Below are 25,571 nucleotides of genomic sequence, written 5' to 3' on the forward strand. Positions count from 1 at the left end.
CTCTTCTGGGGCTACCACCATTAACGGAGCTTAGGCTATCAGTAGCTAGCACAGCTTTTGGTTGGTATGGCCCAGGTTTATGGGATGGACTGCTCTTGGAACTCAGGAAGGAAGGGAATTACTGGAAATTTAGGGAGTTGGTGAAGTTGTCGCTTTTGTGGCCTGGTTTGGCCTCTGTTGGAAACAGGATGCTGGGCTTGATGGACCCTTGGTCTGACCCAGCATGGCAATTTCTTATGTTCTTATGTTCTTATGTTCTTAAATCAGGTTTTTTTTTAGCTTAGCAAAGCTGGTGAGGTTGGTGCTGGAGGCATGAGAGAAAAAGTGCTGAAGTATAGGAGGATTTAGGCTGAGGTTAGTGCTAAGGATGAGTAGTGATATAGGACTGGAGTTCATTAAACGATTGCTCATGAATGTTATTTTATCTGATTTAATGCATTTTAAATTGTTTTAATATTGTGCCTCGCCTTGATGTTTTCATCGAAAGGAGAGTAATTAAATTTTGCTAAAGAAAGGAAGAATTAAAGAAATAAAGACTTAATGGTAATAATCAGTCATGTAGAGCTTGACCATGGGGGATATGCCCCGTATTATTTCTGTCCATAATTATAAATGTCCATAAAGAATAAGGCATGGAAAAGAAGCCAGAATGAATAACGTGGCTGCTACTGAATCCTGTGCAGTTCCCTGGAAAGTCTTTGGGGATACCTGATTATGGCCAGATGGTGATGCATACTGTAGGAAGGTGAGTGCTCGCTCTATGCGGTGCCAGCAAACTAACATTTATTACTCACCTCAAGCAGCTAATAAATTTACCTGTAAATTTTGCAGCCTTTAATGAATAGGGTGATAATAGCTAATGAGCTCATTATGATTCTATTTGCATATTTTGCATACACCCGCAGAATCATTTTTAGTGTGCAAGTGCATGCCTGAATTAGGGCATGATTCACCAAGGGGGTCGATTTTAAAAGGTGTGCGCGGTTCCCAGCATGCACACAAGGACCTGGCTATTTTATAACATGCGCACGTTGGCGTGCGCATATTTTAAAATAAGTTCCCTGCGTGCACATGTGCGCCGGATTTTAAATTCTGCGCACACATGTGCCTTGTGGTTCGGGACTCGCGTGCGTAGGGGGGAATTTTTAAAAGCAATGCACGGCGTTGCAAGTAGGCCTTCCCCAGTTCCCTCCCAGTCTGCTCTAATTAAGGAGCGGGCTGGGAGGGAACTTCCCTATACCCCTACCTAACCTTCCTACCTTTTCCCCTCTCCTCTCCTCTCCTCCACGACCACTAACCCCTACCTAGCTACTAAAGTTTTTTTGTTTCATTACTTACTGCTCCACCGGAGCAGTAAGTAAACTCCGCACGCCGGCCAGTTGCTGGCATGCACTTCCCCATGATAGCGTCTAATGGCGTTGTCCCGGCCCGCCCCCACCCTACTCCACCCAGACCCCGCCCCAGTCTATCTCTTTTCTTTGGCCTGGCACTTCTGCGTGTATCAGGGTTTAAGCGTGTGACCAGGCCCTTTCGAAAATGCGCGCTGCCCGATCACACGTGTAACCCCTGGATTTTACGCGCGCAGGGGTTTTAAAAATCGGGCTTAGGTTTTTTTTGCCCATAGACATAGAATGAAAGAAAAGCCTTAGTAATACAGGTCTGTGAATCAGCTGACATTTAGCATATGCACTATAACGCTTAGGCGTGTATTGCGTTAGCGGCCTTTATGGCATCAGCCCCAAGGGTATTAGACCTGGTCTGAGCACCCATTTCGTGGATCAGTAAGCCAATCCTGGGCACACCACTCTGAAATGGACACACAATGCTGGAGGTAGAACATTTCAAAGGGAGCAGATTCTGCACTGCAAATGAAATTAAAAATTTCATAATAGTAAAGAAGATAAGCTATTTCTGGAAAAAAAAGGTTTTAGGAAAAAAAAAAAAAAGCACATTTTGCTAAAAGTTTATACAAGTTACTGTAGGCTCCATGGAAGTGAGGGAGACTTGGAAGTTGCACATTCTTCTTGTGTAATCCTTATTATGATTTCTCTGCAATTCAAGGTTAATAAAAATGCTGAGGTCCCTTTAAGACTAAAGTTTGCAGTGGTTCTCCTTCTGAGGACTATTCAGTTAGAACTCAGAGGCTGGAGGTGCTGCAGTGAATTTCTCAATTCAATATAGTTTGAGAAGAAGGGGACCCTAATTCTTTATTTTTGTTGCAAAGACTGCATCAGTGACTTTGGCGATCTAGAGGGAAGATCTGCAGGGGGGCAGCAGCTACTAGAGCCCGAGAGTCTGCAAGGATCTTCACTAAAGGATCACAGAATAATCTTTCAGTGACAAAAGTTATTTGTTTTAAACTAATAAATACTACTTATGGACATATAGAGCTGAGGAATTCTTTGACGCTACTATTTTCTGCTCAAAACTTCAGTCAGTTGGAGGTGTTTGCGGTACATATTTTCTCTATTGGTTTGTGAAAGTCTTGACACTGTTAACTTGTATTGTACAGGTAGGGATCATTATTTTCAGTTTTTATTTTATTTTTCCTGGGAATTTCAATGTTATAACAAAAAAAAAATATCAGTGGAAAAATGACTTCCACAGATTTTTCTCCTATGTGTTATAACAAAGTCATTTTTCCACTGATTTCTTGTTTTGTTATAACACTGCAATTTCTAAGATAAATAAAATCTAACTTGAAAATGAAGGTTCCTATGTATGTGCTTATAAATTGTATATACCCATTTCCAAAATAGTAAAGACATTTTTTTTTGCTGTCCAGAGTCAGTGAATACCAAATCCATATCTGTTGTGGTGGGTTTTTAAAAATGTTTCCTCAATGCAAAATTTGCAGCCAATTAAAATCTTAAAGAACCCTATAGAAGTTTATTGTTGCTGAAAGTTTATTTGCTTCCACTCATTCCTCTCCTACACTGAGAGCTAGCTGGGAAGAAAGGTGATGTAGTTACATTTGCAGCAGTGAACGCTTTGATCTACTCTCCAGGAGTTATCTCGCAGATAGATATTGTTTGAGAAGAGCACTATAGGTTTCTCTTCCCATTGGGAACGATGAAAACCATCTCCCAAGTTTGCTCAGTGTAAGGAACAGAAGCAGTCTCAAAATTACTCAAATTAATGACAGTGTTTGAAAATGCTTCTGGCATTCAGGGATATCAATAACTTGCCTAGGAAAGTTTCACATTTTAGAATACCAACATGAACAGAAACAGCAGTACATCTGCAAACCTCCCAATGTTACCAGCATCATTTTATTAAAGAAAGGGTGCTCCAAATTTTACCGTCCTCTCAATTTTCAAATAGATTTAGTCTGTTTGCCATAAAGCATGTAAAACTACATTAGTTAACTTTGGTGCCACTGCACAGCATGAGGAAAGAAGAAGTACAATGTCTTGTCAGCATTCCCCCCTCTGCAAAATGACTCTCCTGATAGCAGGTGTTATGCTGTACTTACACACAAGTTCCTTGCGTGCACCTCCCGTGGCCACTGCACATGTCCACACATCCGTCCCCAATGTAAATGTTGTCAATAGCCCAGGTCTGCTGCTTGTCAAATGGAGATGGCTGATGCCAGCGGAAGCGAGTAGCCCGAGACCTTGGTTAAAGAATGAAAGATGTTTACAAACAATGACAACATTTTTAAGTCTGGTAAGCTTCGTTAAAAAAAAAAAAAAAAAAAAAAAAGCTTATTTCTACACAATACATAAAGGCAAGAGAAATGTATCAGGTCTCTTTTGCAGAAGTTACAAATAACAACATTTTTTCATCTTAAAGACTTCTTCATCTGTCAGGTAATCATAAAAATCACAGGGAGAATCTGATAGATCCAGCATGCTGAAGACCCAGGTTTGATTCCTGGATCTGATTTTAAATCACAGGCTGGGGCTGGCTGTATGGCTGCTATGCAACTAATCCGGATATGATTTCCAGATCAAGCATTCCACTAGGGACTAGGGGGCAGGGTGAGGGTATCTGTCTGTAGGGGAGCCAGGGGAGGGAGGCCTATTGGGGGCCAGAGAGAGAGGGGGGGGGATCTATCTAAGGGGGGGCCAGGGGGTGGGCGGAGAGAGATCTGTCTATGGGGAGGCCGGGGAGAGAGGGGCCGCTGCCACATACTTATTTTAAACCTTATTTTTATTTTAGAGGAGTCGGGACCACCTTGACTGGTGGTCCTGGGTTGAAACTGGGGTGAGCAATGACCCCCGCTCAACCTCCCTGTTTGGATGAGGTTTATTTTTTCTCTTCTCTGCCACTTTAAATGTGTGGCGGGAGGCTCCGGACTCATGTTAGGGTCCTTGGCCTCCCGCCGCACATCTAATGCTTACCAAGGAAGTGTTGTTATTTTATTGCGGCTGACCACCTTCACAGTTGGCCACCATAAATAATTTGCCTCGAACTGCCTAGTAATGACCTTCTTTGGATGCATTTGCATTATTCATGCAGACAAATCTCACGCAAAGAAGGTCATTGTAATAGGGGAGGGTATCTGGGTGGGGACATGCAAAATATTGCCTATATTGCATGTTATAAGGCACGTTAGAGCCTATTATCACACCATAAGGCCCTTTGCAATTTGATGAATGACCCTGCTAGGAACCTATTTACTAAGATTTTTCCCGCAGACACAGAATGGTCGAAATCCCTTAACAAACAGTCCTCTTGAAATATATTCTAGACCTGGCTGATCTTCCCACTTACCATTAATTATTGCAATGCTGGGTATTTGGATCCTCTCAAATCATTGCTTAGGGTATTGCAATTAGTGCAAAATGCCACGGCCAGGCTTGTAAGAGGGTTCAGACTCCCTGTGATAGGATTACTTACCTGTCGCTGCACGGGTTCAGTTTATGATTTTGACATTTTAGAGGATGGTCCTCAGTACATGAAAGGGATTGTTTTCCCATTTGTCCGTTGCTTTCATCTGGGAAAGCGCTTTTTGCAGATTCATCTTATTGTGAAGCTCGACCACAGGATACCTGTCTAAAAGCCTTTTCCATCACCCAGCTTGTTTTGTGGAATTCTCTCCCAAACGAGCTTCGCAAAATTCTGATGATTTGAGTTTTACAAAGATTAAAGGGTTATTGATTTTCCCAGGCCTTTGATTTTCTTCTTTGCTATTTGTAAGATTGTTTTGTTTTTCTTTTTTTTTGTTTTTTAAAGGAACAATGTAGTTTTTGCTTTTGGGGGATGTTTTCCTTAAATTTTTAAGTTGCTTGTCATTTATGTTTTTGTTTTATTGTAATATGCTATGGACAGGATATTGAATACAAGAGAATATAAATTTCTTATAACTAAATAACTAAATATAGTAAATAAGAAAAGCAACTTAAGAATAAGATCCAAAGGAGAAGGAATAGATCTAAGATTTTAGTGAAGCTGATCTTTGGAGAAATCTAGTTAGTAATACAGTTTTATAGGTTTAGTAGAAAGGGGCTGATTTTCAAAGCCCCAATGAACAGATAGTCAAATTAAGCACATTTTTAATTATCATAAGCTTAGTTGCCAAAATCTGTCTGGCTAGATTTGATTGCCATTTGGCTATCTGGATTAAGTTGGCTACTGCAGAAAAAGTCCTCTCCCTGCCTCGGGACCACCTCTGGTGCCATCTGTTATTTTCCCCTGCATGATCCAGCTGACTGACTCCTGCTGAAAATCTGGTCCAATGTATATAGCATGCACGAACACTAGATGGCAGCATCAGCATGCATCTCTTGTTGACTCCCAAGACAATATTATCCAGCTGATGCCTAATAAGGAGCAAAAACATGAAAACCAACCGAAGTACTTTTTGCTGCCTCTTCCCCAGAGCACTGGAACCACATGTCTACAGATGGGCCAGACTCAGCTCATCACATGAATGAACAGTAAGTCATCTTACTTAGCAACATTGATTCACCAGTCGTACTAACAAGCATATTCAGGCCCAACTAACATAATTTACAAACCATGTCAAGCTTCTGTTGACTGGACAAGCTTTCATCTGTAGTAAATATATAAATAGGCTGAACCAGAACTCTGTGTATTAATAATCAAAGTATAAAGTAGATAACAGAGCTCAAGACCAAGTGATGCTGGAGTCTTCACAGGGGAAAGGTGAGGAATATATGTAGGTTATCTATCCACATACTTAAGCCGCATCATCACCCCATAGTGCTGAAAGCTGGAACTCCTTTATTCAATATCATGCCAACCAGTGCCATTGCATGCATCAGGAATGATTTTTTTTTTCAAGGGGGCAAGAGAAAAGGACAAATTCAATCACGTTGTGGACATAAGACTAAAAGTTTCTGTAAGGTAGTACATCTTGGGGATATTGTGCTCAAAACAGGGCTAAATTGAGCAAAAGGGATTCCTTGTGAAGAAAGCCATATGTTTGGTGCAAACTGGCTTACTTGCTGCTATGGCAAGATGCCCCTGGACTGCTAATACACTTACTCTGTCATGGATGTATTGTCAGCCCCTATCTTAATACAAGGACTGAGATGACCATCAGCATAGGGAGAGAATTACATTCTCCTGTCTACCAACCTCTCTAGGAATTTGGATTTTAGATGTATTTACTCACCCTTCCCAAATCTGAGCTCAAAGAAAGTTACAATTCAGATACTGCAGTTATTTTGCTGCTCCAGGAGGACTTACAATCTAAGCTGTCCCTGAAGCATGACATAACTTACCCAAGGTCATAAGGAGTATTTGTGGGAGAAGCAGGAATCAAACCCTGGTTTCTTATAGTTCTCAGCCCACTGCTCTAGCCATTAGGATACTCCTCATTGTTTCATTTTGGTACTTGAAATAACTCCATCCTATTGTACCATAGCTGCCACAGACACTATAATCATGTAGTAAGTATGGAAGATACCCTTTAATTAAAATGTTTTTACTGATTTTCAAAAATATACATCATAGTACTTGTGGGAATATCACACAGTTCAGCAAGCGTGAAAAGTGAATACTGTTTAAAAACCCCAACATAATTGCAAAATATCACCAAAACTATTCAATTCAATACACACATATTTCTTTCAAAAAACTTACAAACTCACCTTCCCCTCCCACCTCGGCCCACAGGATCCAAAATCCATTTAATATACATTAAAACAATTAAAGACCAATATTCTGATATGAATCATCTACTCAATATCTTGCAGGCAAGTTTCCACAAACACTGCCATGATAAATTGCCCCATATTATATTGCCATCGACAGCGGGCTTAGATTACTTTCTGGATCTTAGACTGCTTACGGGCTGATTCAGTAAAATGTGCTGGGCCGTGCGCACTGTTTAACAGAGGTTTGGCCATGTGTTTTCGAGGGGGGCATCTATTACCCCTTATATTGTAAGGGGTTTAGCTCCTCGAAAATGCATGACCAAACCCCCTAAAAACGAATGGCGCTCATCACATGCAAATGCATGTTGATGAGGCTATTAGTCAGTCACCCAGGATTGAGAAAGTAAAATGTGCGGCCTGCTTTTCTGTACACCCTCCGACTTAATATCCTAGCGATATTAAGTCAGAGGAACCAAAAATGTAAAAAAAATAAAAATAAAAAATAAAATGTGCCGGCCAGTCCAGTTAGGAGAATGGACGCTCAATTTTATCGGCATCCATTTTCCTAACCGATCGCTGTCAGTGGGTTCGGAAAACTGATGCTCGTAAAATTGAGTGTCAGTTTCCTGAACCCGCTGACAGAACCATCTCCCCTGGGCCAAGGAAGCGCTAGGGGTATGTAATCATCCCTAGTGCCTCCTTTTAGCGCAACCCCTCATTTAAATATAGGATTGAGTGCCCAGGAGAGGTGGCTGGGTGCTCATTGGGAGAGCTGGCACTCAACACGGAGCACCTGTTCTCCCGCGATCTTTACTGAATCGGCCCGTTAGTGCATCTGCATAGCAAGCCTGACAGAGATGGAAATCTGTGCCTAAAGGCGGAGAATCAGTGAAAGGGTCCCAAAAGACATGAAATTCCTGAAGCATCTTTGACCTTTTTCCCCTCACAGTAATCCACTTGATGACATTCATTGGCCCCATATGAATTTTCTAGTGAGCTTTACCAGGAGAGGAAGAGTCAGCCTACATGAACCTAACACATTTCTTGGCCACGAGTAGACATATATGCATTAGTAAAGAGGGAAATCTTCTCTGAGATGGTAGAGGAAGACGTGGCCTAATAGTCAGAGCAATAGGCTGCGAACCAGGGCTCAAATCCTATTTCTCCCACTGACATTCCTTGTGACCTAGGGAAAGTCACTTTATCTCCTGATGCTTCAGGTACCAACTTAGACTGTGAGCTCCTTGGGGACAGGGATTTGTTAGATCTGAAAAACTGTTGTAAACCAGCTTGAGCTAAAAATTGGTGGTCTAGAAATTACAAAAAAATAAAAAGACCAAACCCTCCCCCTGACCTCATAATACACAGCAATAGAGATTTCAACAGCTGGAGTCTCATCAGCTTATTAAGTTCCCATAATACCTGATTGACTCCAAAAAAACTGACTCCCTCTTACATACCTGGACACAGTGATAAAAATCTGCCATTTCCTTCCATTTCCCCCAAATCTCCAACTGATTGACACTGGATCTGAAAACTATAATGGGTGGAAAATATATTCTCTGTCTTCATTTGTACTGCAGTTTCCACAAAAGAACACTTTCTGCTACTATTTTCACCGTAGGGGACTCTCTTCTCGGGGCATCAGTTGTCACCCCCCCTGACTTGCATGAGGCCCAGCTTTTACTGAGAACATAAGACACTGGGAGAACAGCTTTCAAAGCTGTTTACCTGGAAGAAAATGCACTCCTGTTCCTGGATAAAAGCACGCGTGGGCTTCCACAGTGCTCACACTTTTAGCTGGACCATGAGGAGGCATGTTTAGGTTGGGTAGGGTTGCAACCAGTGCGCGCACATGACTTTTTCCACAAGTACGCGTGACACTGGATGCTTCTCAGCTGCCCACACGACAAAGCAAGTGCAAAGTACGCAGCTGCTTTTAGCACAGGTACTTTATGCTAATTTTCAAAGAGAAAGTGCCTGCCTGCTTTCTCGTAAAACATTAGCATAATGTTTGCATGCTAAAAGTAGCCTTGTAGGTTACAAACAAATGGGCTTTTTGGCTCCTATGAGCTACATTGAGGGCATAGCCTAGTAGTTGAGTAATGGCCTAGGAAGCCAAACTACTAGAGTTCAAATCCTATCCCTGCAATTCCTCATGACCATGACTAAAGGTCACTTTATTTCTCACTGCCTCAAATACTCATTTAAGATTGCAAGCTCTTTGGGAGTCGGGGGCTTGCATGTCATTTTGTACAGAGCAATATGCACTAAAATAAAGTTATGCAGTCTGGTCTGAAAGGCAGTCAAATATTTTGTTTTAAATTTGTAACTGAAAAACATTTTTTTTTCTGCCTGCACCACTTAGCAGCAGCAACCCACGCCACCCCTGGTGAAAGGAATGGAATCCGAGTCCAAGGACAGCTCAGGGTTGCACTGTGAGGAATCAGAAAAAGGAATCCATTGACTTCAGCCACATTTTCCCTTCATGCCAAGGCTGCCCCATCTGGATCCATGCTGCTCAGGTACCCGCACTCCTGACCCTTCAGACCTTTCAGCACAAAGACTTCTGTTTGCAACCTTTTGCTATTGCTTTTTGTTTTGTTTTTTGAGATCCTGAAGAGCCCTCAGAGGAACAAGAAGAAAGCAGACAGCCTTCTGCAGGCCAACAATAGGAAGATGGGGGGCAACTAAAGAGGATTAGGGAGTGTACGCAGTTGACATACATCAACTGAAACCAAAGCAATAATTTTATAAGGACACTTAATTCAGCTATAGCTGCTCATTGGACTGTGCTCTGCTCAACTGATAAAATACATTAAGGGGCGGATTTTCAGAGCCCTGCTCGCCTAAATCCGCCCAAAACCGGGCGGATTTAGGCGAGCAGGGCCCTGCGCGCCGGTGAGCCTATTTTACATAGGCCTACCGGCGCGTGCAGAGCCCCGGGACTCGCGTAAGTCCCGGGGTTCTCCGAGGGGGGCGTGTCGGGGGGGGGGCGGGCCCGGTCGTTGCGGCGTTTCGGGGGCGTGTCGGCAGCGTTTTGGGGGCGGGTACGGGGGCGTGGCTATGGCCCGGGGCGGTCCGGGGGCGTGGCCGCGCCCTCCGTACCCACCCCCAGGTCGCGGCCCGGCGCGCAGGAGGCCCGCTCGCGCGCGGGGATTTACTTCTCCCTCCGGGAGGCGTAAATCCCCGGCGAAAGGTAAGGGGGGGGTGTAGACAGGGCCGGGCAGGTGGGTTAGGTAGAGGAAGGGAGGGGAAGGTGAGGGGAGGGCGTTAGAGGATTCCCTCCAAGGCCGCTCCGATTTCGGAGCGGCCTTGGAGGGAACGGGGGTAGGCTGCGTGGCTCGGCGCGCGCCGGCTATACAAAATCGATAGCCTTGCGCGCGCCGATCCAGGTTTTTAGCAGATAAGCGCGGCTCCGCGCGTATCTACTAAAATCCAGCGTACTTTTGTTTGCGCCTGGAGCGCAAACAAAAGTAGGCCTATTCGCGGAGTCTGAAAATCCGCCCCTAAATGTTTGCAAAATTTGAACAAAAGCTGTGCCCATAATAGTTTTGTAAGAAAAAAAATATATTTTTTTTATTAACGAGCTGCCAAAACTTCCAGTGACTACTATCCATGAAATTTCAGTACCTAAATGCTAATATTATGCTCCCACTGGGCTAAGAAGGGCGCCTATTTTCAAAGACTTTAGTCGTACAGGGAACTGGCTAAGTGGATTTTCGGTCACTTAAAAGTAAGCGTGTACTTTCACAACGGGCACTCTTTTAGCCGCTTAGAAAAGAGGCGTTCCTTTAGGGAGGAGGAGGAGAAAAGGGAAGGGGAAGAGCAAGCATAACTTAGTATGGTAGGGGGAGAAAACTACAAAGCGTACAATTTTCCAAAAGGCATTCAATATTACTTTACGCCCTCATCTGAAATAACGTAAGATACGCGTATACTTTTTATCTGCCTAACAATCCGATCTATGAGCTCAAACTATGTGGGTAGGGTTGTTCGGGCAGCAAAATACACACATACTTTGTTAGGCATCTTATTGAAAATTTACCTTAACAAGTTTTATTACGATATTTCAAGAAGAGCACCTTTCAGATAATTTTCACCCCAACTTGCTCTAGACCAGGGGCAGAGCTGGCTGGCACAAGGCCTCCCACTGCCTTAGGAAAAAGACAACTTTATGACCTACCCATTGCCACCATCAGTAGTAGGAGGAAGCTCTTGGGATTCACAAGAGGTGGAAGTGGGACGTCACCACCCCCAGGCCCAGCGGAGGCTGCAGCTGCAGGAGAAGCAGAGGCAGCCAGCAGAGCGGAGGGCGGAGGAGCAGCGATCAGTGGAGTGGAAGCAGGAGCGGGACCAAGTCGGCAGCTGGCTTTTGCTTGTGCTGCTTGAGGTTTATACCTGGTTGCTGACACTGGCCCTTGCTAGGAGATTCAAAAGTCCTTCAATCAGGGCTACTTTTCAAGAAATTTACAGTGGATATTCATGAACCATATTTGCATATAATTAATCTAAGAACCAATTAATCTGTGAATTGTGGTTACCCCAAAAAATCAGGCTTTTTTTTTTGGAGGCCTGAGAGTTTAGATTTGAGAAGCATTGTTCTAGACTACTGAAGAAACAGTATATGAATAGAAACACAGAGCATCAGAATAAATGAGTCTGGGGCAAGGTTACAATTAATAATTTTAGCAATCATTTCTAGTGCAGAGGACTACAGCATATTTTTAAGACTAAAGGCTGAAGGCATTGGGAGATAATGGGATGGACAACCCTGGAGGACTAGGCAGAAAGGAGCTTAATGAATACAGAAAATAAAGAAAATGTGAGATAACATCTATGAAGTACAGAGTTTTTAAAATCCAACCCCTCAGGAACCCCAAATAAGTCTGGGTTTCTGGCTATCCATGATGAATATTAAAGGAATATATTCATTCTCCCTTTGGTCCAAGTGCAAAGTTAACTTGTATATTTTGCTCACCCTGAAAAGCCAACCCGTTGGGGTTCTCAAGGACCAGATTCGATACCCACTTGTGTAGTACATTTATTCCTACCTGGTGTACGGAGGAAGAGGCAAAGTAATCCTTGTCCATTTGTTGAAAGTGTCTGATACCAGAATCCTCTGAAGGTGATATCTGTAGCAGTCTACCTGCGTAGGAAGACAGTCTCTCAATAGCGGCAGCCATGTCAGTCCCAGATCCACTGAATACTCCAGTTCAATAGCTAAAGAATACAAGGTGGACATGTCAGCTCATATAATGAAACCCAGGAGTATAGGTACCTTGCTTACAACATTTTTATACTCTCCTTTTCCCTCAAATAATTTCTTAAATAATATAATTTAACTTGTTGACAGTTACTATTTTAATGTTCATGATGAGCTCTTATGACTGTCTCTTAATATAATTGTCTTGAACTTCCTTTACTAACAAAGAAAGAAAAATGAGTAGTAACATAAAGGTCCATATTGAAAAGCATTTAGTTGTGAGAGAGAGAGAGAGAGAGAGTGACTCTGAAGAAGCTTACAAAATAGTTAACTATTTATACCACTGTAAGATGGGGTGGGTTCTGGGAGGCAATTTTACATGCACAGTAATACATACAAACAGCACAGTTACCATCAGTGAAGATTTAATGTGATTTGGAGTGATGAAAGTTGAAAGAAGAGTAGATTTGTACCATGTTCTCTCTACCTAGCTTGATGCACTGTCTACCTACCTATCAAGACATAGAATTTGAATATCTTACCATAACATGAGTCAGTAACAGAGCAGGAGGCTGCAAAATCCATCTGCATGAAGGAGTCCTCGTTCACCAGGATGTCCGTGCTCACCACATACCGTGTGCTGGCTTTCTCGATGAACACCAGAGCGTCCCCAGAAGAACCACATACTGGCATCTTGGTTCCGCCTGGATGCAGCAGCCACCTCCTGTTATCCAGCGTGGTGAAATCATCTTCCAGGACGGTGTTACCAGATATATTGCCACCAATAAGAATCTGAAGCATCCAAAATAGGACATTTCACATTTCAATGAAAATTAAAAACAGACTATCAGAACAAAAAAAAACCAAAAACCTCCAAAAGCAGCTGGCTGTGTCGTAATACTAATGATGAAGAGACTTCTGAAATGGAGAAAAATAATTACATTTCATTTTAGATGTAGAAGAATAAAGTGTAATCTTTGCTATAAGTTAAAACATGTATTGGTGATTTAAGCAAACTTTAGATATAATCCCTGAACTGTATTTGTTAAATTTTTGTTTTAATGAAAGCAGTAAGATAGAAAGAATTATAATGGGATCTATTTATACCTATTTATATGTATATATATATATATATACATACATACATATATATATATATATATACACACATATAAATACATATATATATATATATAAATACATATACATATATATATATATATATAAATACATATACATATATATATATATATATATATATGTGGCTGACCGTTCAGTAGGCCACCAGATGGCCCTAGGTCCTTTACCATCAGAACTAGTAACAGCATTAGGATTTTCCATTCTCTTTCAGTCTCTCCACTGATCTGATTGTGATTGGTTATCCCAGGGGCATAAGGCAGAGATAGAGGTAGAGAGTGTGTGGTCATTTTGAGTTAGGTTTTGAAGAGTAAGGAGCTATTTTTACTTTCTCCCTGCTGAGTTGGGCCTATTAACCCAGCTTGGTGTTTTTCTTGCATTAGAGGAAATTCCTCATCAGTACACACCCCCACCCCTCTTATCTGAGATGGTCTGCCTCCCTTTTTTAGGAGAGAGAGATTTTTGTAGATTTTGGTTCAGCTTTTGAATTAGTTTGTCTTATTCTGGGGTATAGCCTGTGCTTTGGAGAGGGGCAACCCCCCCCCCCCAACATTGAGAGCAGGGGCTGAAGACCTGTGAACAACCCCTCTACTCCCTAGAGGAAGCAAGGCCAATCACAGCGCTGCCCAGCGTTAGAACTTTTGGATAGAGACTTTTGGAGTTTTCCTCTTTTTGTTAGTGTGGAGGTTTTTTACCCACCCCTCTGCACACTTGGAAAGAGATAGAGGGCTGTAACCAGAACCGGAACATCAGGCTTCTCTCCCAGAGAGGTCTATCAAGGTTGTAACATCAAGCCTTAGGAGATTCCCGTTCGGATCTCCACCCCAAAGCGACCAGGACGCAGGCTGTGGGCATCAGACTGAACTTTGGACTCAGGCAGGATCTTTTTGTGGCGTGGGATTCCCCTAAAATTCCCAATCTAATGGGCTGTTTGCATAGTCGAGGAGACAGTGGCACGCTGCCTCCCAGGAGCTAGAGAGATGGCCACCAGCACCCCAGCTGAGAGACTATGCAGATAGTTGAATGATTTTGGGACAGTGATTGACCTTCTGGAAATAATCAGTAAATTTGATTTGAACACCCAGTCTGGGTCCAGTCTGTCTGTCTCTGAAGAGAATACAACATTAGAGAGATATACATACGCACATCAGGACAGACGCTCCATCACTTGGGCCACAAAGCATTTCCTCCCCCTGCCCCCCCCCCCCCCACAGAAAGAGCTCACTCCCTGGGAAGTGCAGGAAGAAAGGGGTAGGATGGCAAGCGCAGCCCTGACTAACAAATATTTGTATGGCTCTAGGGGAACCAGCAAATCCTCGACACAGGGTTTTACATATACAGCTCACGGAAAAAGAGCTAACATAACAAAGCACTCAATGATGGCTTAAAGCTATGATTTTCTTCTTGGTGGGGGGGGGGAGGGGGTAGAAAAGGGGACAGGGTTTGGTCTGGTTTGTTTCTCTGACCTGGGAGTTTCCTCTTGCTCCATACCTAGGACAGAATCATGAGGAACACCACAGAATCAAATCATTTCAAATGAAAGTTTGTACATTTGAATGGGTTTTCTTTCCCTGTAAATGCTGTTGTAACCAGTCCCCAAATTGGGTGCTTTATCCTTCACTTTGAGGTGGTACGGTTCCGAGTTCGAGTCGGATGGGGGGGGGGAGAAGTTAATCTCCAGGGCCCTTGGTGCACTTAAAAAAAAAAGAGCAAAGATGCCAAGTGGTGTTCAAAATAAAATCTGTACTGCAACTTATAAAAACAGCATCCAGACCTGTATCACAAATCAAAGTTCAGCATCAAAACAATGAATACAGTGGAAAAATGGTTTCCTTGTCCATGTTCCTTGCACCATTATCTTTAGCAAAAATCCCAAACCGTGGGTCAATTCTCAATTTGTAATCCAAAACCTTTTTACACTTCTCGTCACTTCTTTCAGCTTCTCTTCACCCCAGCTTCTCTCTTTCAGACTAGACAAAATGTCCGAAAGCTCACACTTCCCTTCATCCCAGCTTTCCTGGTTGCTTGGGCAAAAAGAAACTTCTGATCCAGACCTTTAGGAAACAGGGGGGGTTACCTTCCCTATAGACTGACCAACCTTTTCCAAAAATCTTCTTCAAATCTCTGAGTTCTGGTCCCAAGACTCCAAAACATCAAAATCTTCTCAGAGTCCAAAAACTCCAAAAATCACTGGTTTTGAGATCCTGAGGGGATCGCCAGCTTGTGTCCTCAAATTCCACTTCTCCAAATGCAGCTTGCTTGAGATTCTGAGGGAATCTCTATCTCCAACCCTCTGCGGGTCTCTCCTTCCTTCTGGCTCTTACAGCTGTGCCTAACCCTCTGACCACTGAGCATGCTCCCAAGCTTTATAAACCCCAAGTTACCTAGCCCATAAAAAGGTGAGGTTACTGATGTGGGAGGATCCCAAAATGCAAAACCCCTCTCCCACTATCTTACTGATGGAAAATACTGGGGACTGAATTAGAGACAGGCAAAATCCTCGTCACACTATAATACCCAGATGCCTCATATTTTCAGAAGATGTAATGAGTAAAGCAAGCAACTTTAAGTTTCATGAGTAACAACAAACTCCATCCCAACTGTTCTCTCCCTGTTCTTGGGGTCTCATGATTCACTTGCAGGAGCCCAGTTTGGTCCTGGCCATTGGCTGTGTGTTGTATTTCATGGCTCGCTGGGGCCTCCTGTGAATTGCACTATTCATCCCCAATGCCGGGCCTCGCTGCTCTCCTCCACCCAGCAGGATGCCACTACGACTGCTGCATCCCTGCAGCTCTCCTTAGGTGCGTGCGCACCTGACTGCCTGACATTAAAGGGCCCGCAGTGGGAAAAGGCTGCAGCACCTGATGATGACATCATTCTTCAGTGGTTTCAGATTCCTACCTTGCCCTTGCCTTAAGCTCTCGTGATCTCCTCTGTATACGGAGATCCACTACTGGGTTCTCTCACTCACAATACTATATCCCTTAAACTCCAGACCAGTCTGTTGCACACCGAAGAAATTATCTTTCATATTATTCCTCGGGCCGTTAATCCAGTCATATTAGGCTTACCATGGCTCCGCCAACATCAACCCCCAGTTCGACTGGACCATCTTACAATTGGTACAGTGGGGGATCTGTCTGTTTTGACTACTGTTTATCTCATTCGGAACTTCACACCTCCTTGGTGGTGGCTTCAGCACTACTTGAACTTCCACCCCAATATACAGACTTCTCTAAAAAAAGTTCAGAGACATTACCGCCCTATCGCCCATACAATTGTGGCATAGAACTTCTCCCGGGGACCTCCCCTCCTAGAGGCTGTGTCTACCTGCTCTCCCTACTATAGACTCAAGCCATGCCGGAGAACATTACTGAGAACCTTGCAGAGGCTTTATTCAACCATCATCCTCACTGGTGGGCACTGGATTCTTCTTTGTGGCTAAGAAGGACAGATCCCTTAGGCCATGTATAGATTACTGTGGCCTAAATGCTATCACAAAAAAGAATCTCTATCCCCTACCATTAATAACTGAGCTTTTTGACTGCTTACAAGGTGCCAAGATATTCACCAAATTAGATCTCTGGGGTGCTTATAACCTCATCCACATTAAGACTGGTGAAGAATGAAAGACTGCTTTCAACACACGTGATGGGCACTATGAATATTTGGTAATGCCTTTCAGTCTATGTGACAGCCATGCGGTCTTTCAAACATGGTAAATGAGATCTTCCACGCTCTACTATACACATGCGTGGTGGTATATCTGGATGATATCCTGATCTTTTTCCAGACGATACCTGCCTATCATAGACATGTCAGCTTCTCTGAGAGAATAATCTATATGCCAAACTTGAAAAGTGTCTATTTGAACAGGAGGAACTTCCCTTCTTGGGGTACGTCGTCTCACGAGAGGGACTTCATATGAACCTGGATAAAGTCAAGGCTGTCCTGGAATGGCCTTGCCTTGCAGGACTCCAAACCCTTCAAAGACTCCTCGGGTTCGCCAATTATTACCAGCAGTTTATCGGGTTACTCCACCTTAATGGCTCCTCTCACCACCCTTACAAGTAAGGGTACCGAAACCCAGACTTGGACACCAGAGGCTCTCAAGGCCTTCCAGGAGCTAAAGGCTGCCTTCTCCCAGGGACCTTGTCTGCACCATACGGACCCATCGCTACCCTTCATTTTAAAGGTAGATGCCTCTACCCTTGGAGGTAGGGGCTGTCCTCAGCCAGCACAACAATGAAGGGTCCCTCTGTCCATGTTCCTTCTTCTCTAAGAAGTTTTTATCTGCAGAACATAACTATGATACTGGAGACCGTGACCTTCTGGCTGTTAAATTGTCCTTAGAGGAATGGTGCCACCTTCTTGAAGGGGTTCAACATCAAATCACCATATACATGGACCAAAAGAATCTAAAATGCCTGTACCATGTCCATCAGCATAATCCCTTTGGTCTCTCTTCTTTGCCAACTTCAACTCTGAACTACAGTACCGCCCGGCTTGCAAGAACCAACAAACTGATGTCCTGTCCCATTCCTTTCAAACTGAAGACATATCATCGATCCAGCAAAGATTCTTCTGCCACGGCGATACACATCTCTCTGTGGAAAACCATGGTACTCTCGAGATTGCATAACAAAGTGTTAAAATGGGCCCATGAGTCCTGGGTCTCAGGACATCCTGGCATGGCATGAACCCTTGAATTGCTCCAGTGCTATTATTGGTGGCTGCAAGTTAAGCATGATGTTCAAAAATATGTCAATTCGTGTCCCACCTGTGCCCAGCAAAAACTTTTGCAAGACTGACCCTGGGGGTTGTTACAGTCGTTGCCAGCCCCCAGGATATCCTGGATCCACACTTCCATTGATTTTATCATGGATCTCCCTCTCTCTCACGGTGCCACTGTAATATGGGTGGTAACAGATCGCTTTTCCAAAATGGCACATTTTATCACTTTGCTTGACCTTCCATCTACACCCAAATTGGCACAGCTTTTCACATAACACATCTTCCATCTACACGGACTGCCGGAGTATTTTCTCTCAGACAGGGGTGTCCAGTATACTGCCCACTTCTGGCAAGCCTTCTGTAAGAAATTTGGGATCATTCTGGACTAGCCATTGCACATCATCTCCATGGCAATGGCCAAGCAGAACTCACTAACAGCTCAAAACCTTTCTAAGCTCTTATGTGAATGAACACCAGGATGACTGGGCCTCCCATGCTCACATATATTATTATTATTATTATTTTATTTAACATTTTTATATACCGGCATTCGTAGGACACATCATGTCGGTTCACAATTAACTGAGAAAGGAAATTACATTGAACAAAGGGGGTTTAACTGGGAGAATTGGATAATAATTGGATAAAAGGAACAAGGTAAAAAGCGAAGAACGAGAGAAAAGAGAAAGCAAGCATGGATAACTTAATTGGAAAGATATGGGTTTAAAATTACATATTACATATGTGAACTTATTTACAACGTTGGGGGGAGGGGTGAGGGGAGAGGGAAAGGGGGGGAGAAAATATGCGAGAGGGGAGGTAAAGGTAAAGGAGAGATTGATATGGTAAAGAAGGCGGGGGGGGGGGGGAGGCTGAAGAGGCTAAGAGGCGGGGGGGGGGGGGGGGGGGGGGGGTGGGGGGGGGGGGGGGGGAGTTAGGGGGAGCATGGGGTGTGCTGGAAGGGTTACCAGGGTGGGAAAGGTGGGAAGGGCTGTATGGAGAATGCAGGTTCCTGTATGCGTGGGAGGCCTAGGGTTGAGAGGAGTTGGGGTAGGCCTGTTTAAACAGCCATGTTTTTATTCCTTTTTTGAAGTGGCTCAGGGATGGTTCTAGTCGGAGTTTGGCCGAGTGTTCCCATAATAATCGTGTTAATGCCACCATTAGTTCTACCCCCTTCCAAATTGTCTATGGGGAAACAGCCTCAGATTCCCATGCCACTTCCACTAACAGTATCTTTTCCTGCAGCCCTAACCTCCGCTGAAGAACTTCTCCATCTATGGGAACTCACCAACCAGCTGATTGACAAGGCAGCCTCGAGAGCTAAGAAAGTTGCCAATGCCAGAAGGAGGCCAGCTCCCCAATTCAAAGTGAGTGACAAGGTAAGGCTGAGTACCAAACACCCACACCTTCATGTCCATTCCTTACAATTGGCAACTTGATTCATAGGACCTTTTTCAGGGGGTACAACATCTTGGTCCTGTCACTTATCAGCTGAAGGTTCCACCCACTCTTAAGATTCACAATGTGTTTCACATTTCCCTATTCAAGGCCCTGGTATTATCTTGGCCCATGAGATCACTACCAAAGTCCATGGAAATTGCCTCCAAGGAAGACACAGTATACGAGATTCAAGAGATCCTAGATTCTCGCAAAAGAGGCAAAAAGGAAAATGAGTTTCTTACCTGATAATTTTCGTTCCTGTAGTACCTAGGATCAGTCCAGACTGCTGGATTATTCCTCCCGTCCAGCAGATGGAGTCAGAGAAAAGCTGAAAAGCACCCCCTAAATATACTGGTGTGCCACCTGCAATCCCTCAGTATAAAGAATATCAAAGCAGAATGAATCATAGAAACATCCACTCCTGCTGAATAGTAAACTCCTTTAACTCAACCAATGACTAGATCAAGTAGGCCTAATGCTCTGAAAACACAAACAAACTTGTCTTCCTATATGAAAATAGAAAACCCTGTATAACTTGCCTGAAACTACACATCAACATGTATTCCGATACTCTGCAACTGTAGGAACTGTAAGGAGACAAAGGAACAGAAAGAAATACGAGCAGACTCTCCAGTAGCAAAAAGACTTGGGCGGGCATCTGGACTGATCCTAGGTACTACAGGAATGAAAATTATCAGGTAAGAAACAAATTTTCCTTTCCCTGTACATACCAGGATCAGTCCAGACTGCTGGGATGTACCCAAGCTGCCTTAAATGGGGTGGGACCCAGAGAGTCCTGCTCGAATCACAGTGCTACCAAAAGAATCCGCCGACGGATCACGGATATCTAACTGATAATGTCGAGCGAATGTGTGCAAGGACTTCCAAGTGGCCGCCCTGCAAATCTCTTGGGGACACACAAACTGACTTTCAGCCCATGATGCCGCCTGAGAACGAAGAGAGTGAGCCTTAAGCCCATCTGGTACAGGCCGTCCACACCCAATGTTTGCGGAAGCAATCATGCTTTTCAACCAGCGGGCGACAGTAGTCTTGGAAGCCTGAAGACCCTTCTTGGGGCCATTCCACAAAACAAATAGATGATCCGACCGTCGAAAATCATTAGTCACCTCCAATACCGCAGAAGTGCCCGACGGACATCCAAATGCCTCAGATCCTGACCTTGAGAAGAGCAGATATCCTCCTCAGAGAAAGCAGGTAATTCCACCGCCTGATTGACGTGGTAGGCCGAAACCACCTTAGGCAAGAAAGAAGGTACCGTGCACAGGGACACCCCAGACTCAGATATACGCAAAAACGGCTCCCTGCACGACAATGCCTGAAGTTACGAAACGCAACGAGCTGAAGAAATAGCCACTAGAAATACTATCTTGAGAGTTAAATCCTTCAAAGTGGCTCTCTTGATAGGTTCAAATGGAGAAGCGCAGAGACCGCGGAGAACCAAATTCAAGCTCCAGGATGGACATGGAGCCCTAACAGGGGGACGCAAATTCCTAACCCCACATAAAAAATGAGCAACGTCCGGGTGGCAGGTAAGAGAAGAACCATCAATCCTGCCCCTCAGACAGCCCAGGGCCACTACCTGCATGCGAAGCAAACTGTAAGCTAACCTTTTTCAAACCGTCCTGCAAAAACACGAGAATATGCCCCAAGGAGGCTCTCTGTGGCGACAACTTTAACCTACTGCACCAGGAGTCAAAGACCTTCCAAACTCTAGCATAGGCGAGAGACGTCGAGGACTTGCGTGCCCTGAGAAGAGTACAACTCACCGCTTCCGGGTAACCCTTCTTTCTCTGTTGTCTCTACTCATAAGCCAAGCCGCTAGACAAAAGCGATCCGTCAGATGGAAAGATACTGGGCCTTGACTCAGAAGATTTGGGAGATGACCGAGACGCAATGGACCGTCCACTGCCAGATTGACCAGATCTGCGAACCACGGCCTTCTTGGCCACTCTGGGGCCACTAGAAGTACCAGACCCCAGTGAGATTTGATGCGTCTTAACACCTTTCCCACTAGGGGCCACGGGGGAAACACATAAAGGAGGATGCGTGGAGGCCATGGAAGTACCAGTGCATCCATCCCTTCCAATCCGTATTCCCTCCTTCGACTGAAGAAGCAAGCTGCTTTGGCGTTTCGCCGAGTCGCCATTAAATCCAAGCGCGGTGTCCCCCAATGTCGAGTTATGAGTTGCATCGCCTCGGCCGATAGTTCCCACTCTCCTGGATCCAGGTGTTGTCAACTGAGAAAATCTGCCTGAACATTGTCCACGCCTGCGATGTGTGAGGCCACGATGCAGGACAGACTGCGTTCCCCCCAGGCCATTAACAAAGTCACTTCGGCAGCCACCGGGCGACTTCTTGTGCCTCCTTGCCTGTTTATATACGCCACGGTGGTCACGTTGTCTGATAGAATTCACACTGCCCGATGGTGTACCATCGGGAGGAGTTGACGCAAGGCCAGACGAACCGCCCGGGTCTCCAAGCGATTGATGGACCATGTGTCCTGCCAGGGGGACCATCGTCCCTGCACTGCTCGGGACTGACAGACCGCCCCCCACCCAGATACGCTGGCATCCTTCGTAACAATAATCCAAGGTGGAGGTTCCAAGTCCATCCCCTGAAGGAGATGGTCCGGTATTAACCACCAACTGAGACTGGACCATGCCGGCTCCGGCAAGGGCAATAGCATGTTGTAGTCCTCGGACTTGGGATCCCAGCGAGAAAGCAGTGCCCCCTGCAAAGGGTGCATATGAGCAAAGGCCCAAGGGACCATTTCCAGAGTAGAAGCCATATGCCCAAGTACCTGTAAATAATCCCAGGCCGTAGGCAATGGTAGTTCCAACAGGTTCCACACCTGAGCCATTAAATTGACCATTCGTTGTTGTGGAAGAAACACTTTGCCCACCAAGGTATCGAATCGGGCTCCCAGAAACTCCAGGTGCTAAGTTGGGGTTAGATGGCTCTTCGGGAAGTTGATCACCCAACCTAGCGCCTGTAGCTGCTCCACCAATGACTGAACCGCTAGCTTGCACAGAGCTTCCGACTTGGCCCTTATGAGCCAATCGTCCAGATAGGGATGCACTAGTATCCCTTGGCGGCGAAGAAAAGCCACGACCATCACCAATACTTTGGTGAAAATACTGGGGGCTGTCGCCAAATGGAACGGCAGGGCGCAAAACTGATAACTGTCCCCCAGAACCATGAATCTCAGAAATCTCTGATGGTGCTCCTGGATTCCAATACGCCTTGGTTAGATCCAAAAAAGCCAAAAATTCTCCCTTGTGGACGGCCGCAATGACAGACCTCAGCGTCTCCATGCGAAAACGCGGAACGTGCAAAGCTCTGTTGACCTGTTTCAAGTCCAAGATTGGTCGGAACGTTCCTTCCTTCTTTGGAACCACGAAGTAAATGGAATACCGACTGGTCCGATGCTCGGCAGGCGGGAGTGGGACCACTGCTCCCAGCACCCATAAACGGTCCAACGTCTACGCAATAACTTGCTGCTTTGTCGGAGGGCCGCAAGAGGACACAAGAAACAGATCTCAGAGCGGGCGAGCAAAATCCAAAACGTAACAGTGATTTATAATGTCGAGGACCCACTGGTCCGATGTTATCTTGACCCATTCCTCCTGAAACAGGGACAGGCGACCCCCGATTAAAGGAACGGAGGAATGGGCCAGCGCTGCTTCATTATGCCCTCTTATTGGGGGTAAAGGCATGCGATGCCCCGAACGTTGAGGACGTCTGCCATGAAAGGAGTGCGTCTAAGCCTGTGACCGAGACGCCTGTTGTCTCTGTGCGGAGGAAACACCCCTCCCCGCATGGAACCATCGTTGACCACGAAAACGGCCTCTGAAATTCCCAAAAGTGTGAAACTGCTTGGGCTTGTCCTCGGGCAACTTGCAGACCTTATTGTCCCCCAAGTCCTTAATGAGCTGCTCCAGCTCGACTCCGAACAACCATTTCCCCTTAAAGGGGAAGGAACCTAATCGGGACTTGGAGGAAGCATCCGCAGACCAGTGTCGAAGCCATAGCAAGCACCTTGCAAATACCACCAAGGACATAGTGCGGGTGGAAGTCCGAAGGAGATCATATAAGGCATCTGCAGTATATGCGACCACAGATTCCATGCGGTTCGCCTGCTCCGCCTCGTCAGGCGGTAGATCCTGGGCCATAAGCAATTGCTGTACCCAGCGAAGCGTAGCCCTCTGCATGAGGCTGCTACAGACCGCAGCCCGGACACCTAATGCAGAAACCTCAAAAATGTGCTTCAACAAAACTTCCAGCTTCCTATCCTGGAGATCCTTAAGCGCTGCTCCTCCCGTCACGGGAATAGTAGTATGTTTAATGATGGCCGTGACCGCCGAGTCCACTTTGGGTAGCTTGAGAAGATCTAATGACTCAGCCGGGAAGGGGTACAGCTTCTCCATAGCCCTGCTAACCCTTGAGGCCTCTGGAAAATCCCATTCCCGAGATGCTATCTGAAATAATTTTGGAAGAAATGGGAAGGTCTGAGGGGGTCCCTTAATTCCCGCCAAAACAAAATCCCCCGGGGAAACATCTGTTTCCAGCAGGGGGGCCGGAATTCCAAGCTCTTTCAAGACCTGTGGCATTAAGGGATCCAGTTCGTCCTTACCAAACAAATGGAAGATCTGGGGGTCATCCCGTTCAACCGGGACACATTTCCCTCTAAATCACCCCCTGCATCCTGAATCAAGGGGTCTGGGAACGGGACAGCTGGCTCGGCATCCCCCGGATTTATTGGCGGCCGGGGACAATGAACCCCTGCATTCCCAGCGCCTGCAGCGGACTTGGAGACCTTAGGGGGAGAGGGACCCGCATCCTCCCCAGCCAGCCTCTGCCTCTAGGAAGGCTTCATGCATCAGCAGAAGAAAGTGCAAAGAAAATGGAACTTGCCTTTTTAAAGCTGTCTCGCGGGTCGGGGGGGGGGGGGGGGGGGTTTATGCGCTGCGAAATCGCGATCTCGTTGTGGGCTGAAGGCTGGAGGAGAATCAGGAGGGAAATCCTCTCCGTCCGACACTGCATCCTCGTTGCTCGTTATGCGAGCCGACGGCACTCTCCGTGTTTCGCGCGGCCGCAAAAGGGGGGACCCATGGGCAGCGCTCGGCCTCCGAGAGGGTCCCTCGCCCCCGGGAAGACAACGGGAGCAGAGACCCTCTCGAGAGAGCCGTGCCCCCGACTCCCCACAGGCCGTGCAGGCCAACGCACGCGGCATAGCAGCCTGAAGCTGCTAGAGTAGGAAAAAAAAGGGCGCGAAAACAGCAGAGCTGTGACTGAGGTAAAATAAAACCGCGCCGGGTGACCAGGCCATCCCCTCCGGAGTCCTGGGACCCTAGCGTGGCAGGCCGGGGCCAACGAAGCGATCAAACAGCCTGTCACCAACAGGACTTACTGTATGCTTATTTATTTATTTATTATAAAAGTAAAATCTGATCCCCGCTTCTTTCCTGTGATAGTTGAGCCCCCTTCAGAGGTGAAACACCCCTGGAATATACATACAGGGGGGAGAGTGACCGGCCCACCGGTGAATACTCCCCTGGTCCCAAGGGATCACTATCTCCGGGAAATAGGCCTTAGGGCACTGCCCTGCCAAGCCTGCCAAGAATCAGAACTTCGCCCAGCGCATGTGAAAAGAAAGGACAGAAACCAAACCTATCCGCTGATCTAACTACCTTAAACCAAAAGAAATTGATCTAGTCAAAGGTCAGCAAAAAGTCAAACCTGAATAACGAAACTCAAATTTAGAAAAGATCAGGACCGCAGGTTATGCTCTCTCAATCTGCTGGAGTCAGAGATATACTGAGGGTTCGCAGGTGGCACACCAGTATATCTAGGGGGTGCTTTTCAGCTTTTCTCTGACTCCATCTGCTGGACGGCAGGCATAACCCAGCTGTCTGGACTGATCCTGGTATGTACAGGGAAAAGTAGAATATTTGATCTTCTGA

The 25,571-nt window shown here is 45.5% G+C and overlaps 1 protein-coding gene across 1 annotated transcript in view; it reads right to left on the reverse strand.

Moving 5' to 3' along the window:
* RELN (reelin) overlaps window positions 1-25,571 on the reverse strand; it is a 699,179-nt gene that overhangs the window by 77,630 nt on the left and 595,978 nt on the right. Inside the window, exons 45-47 of the mRNA XM_029615599.1 lie at window positions 12,819-13,068; window positions 12,125-12,293; window positions 3,476-3,616 (exon numbers count right to left, since the gene is read on the reverse strand). Coding sequence (XP_029471459.1) covers window positions 3,476-3,616; window positions 12,125-12,293; window positions 12,819-13,068 — 560 coding nt within the window. The remainder of the gene's footprint in view (window positions 1-3,475; window positions 3,617-12,124; window positions 12,294-12,818; window positions 13,069-25,571) is intronic.

Source organism: Rhinatrema bivittatum, chromosome 9 (assembly GCF_901001135.1).
Source record: "Rhinatrema bivittatum chromosome 9, aRhiBiv1.1, whole genome shotgun sequence".
NCBI classification, from domain to species: Eukaryota; Metazoa; Chordata; class Amphibia; order Gymnophiona; family Rhinatrematidae; genus Rhinatrema; species Rhinatrema bivittatum.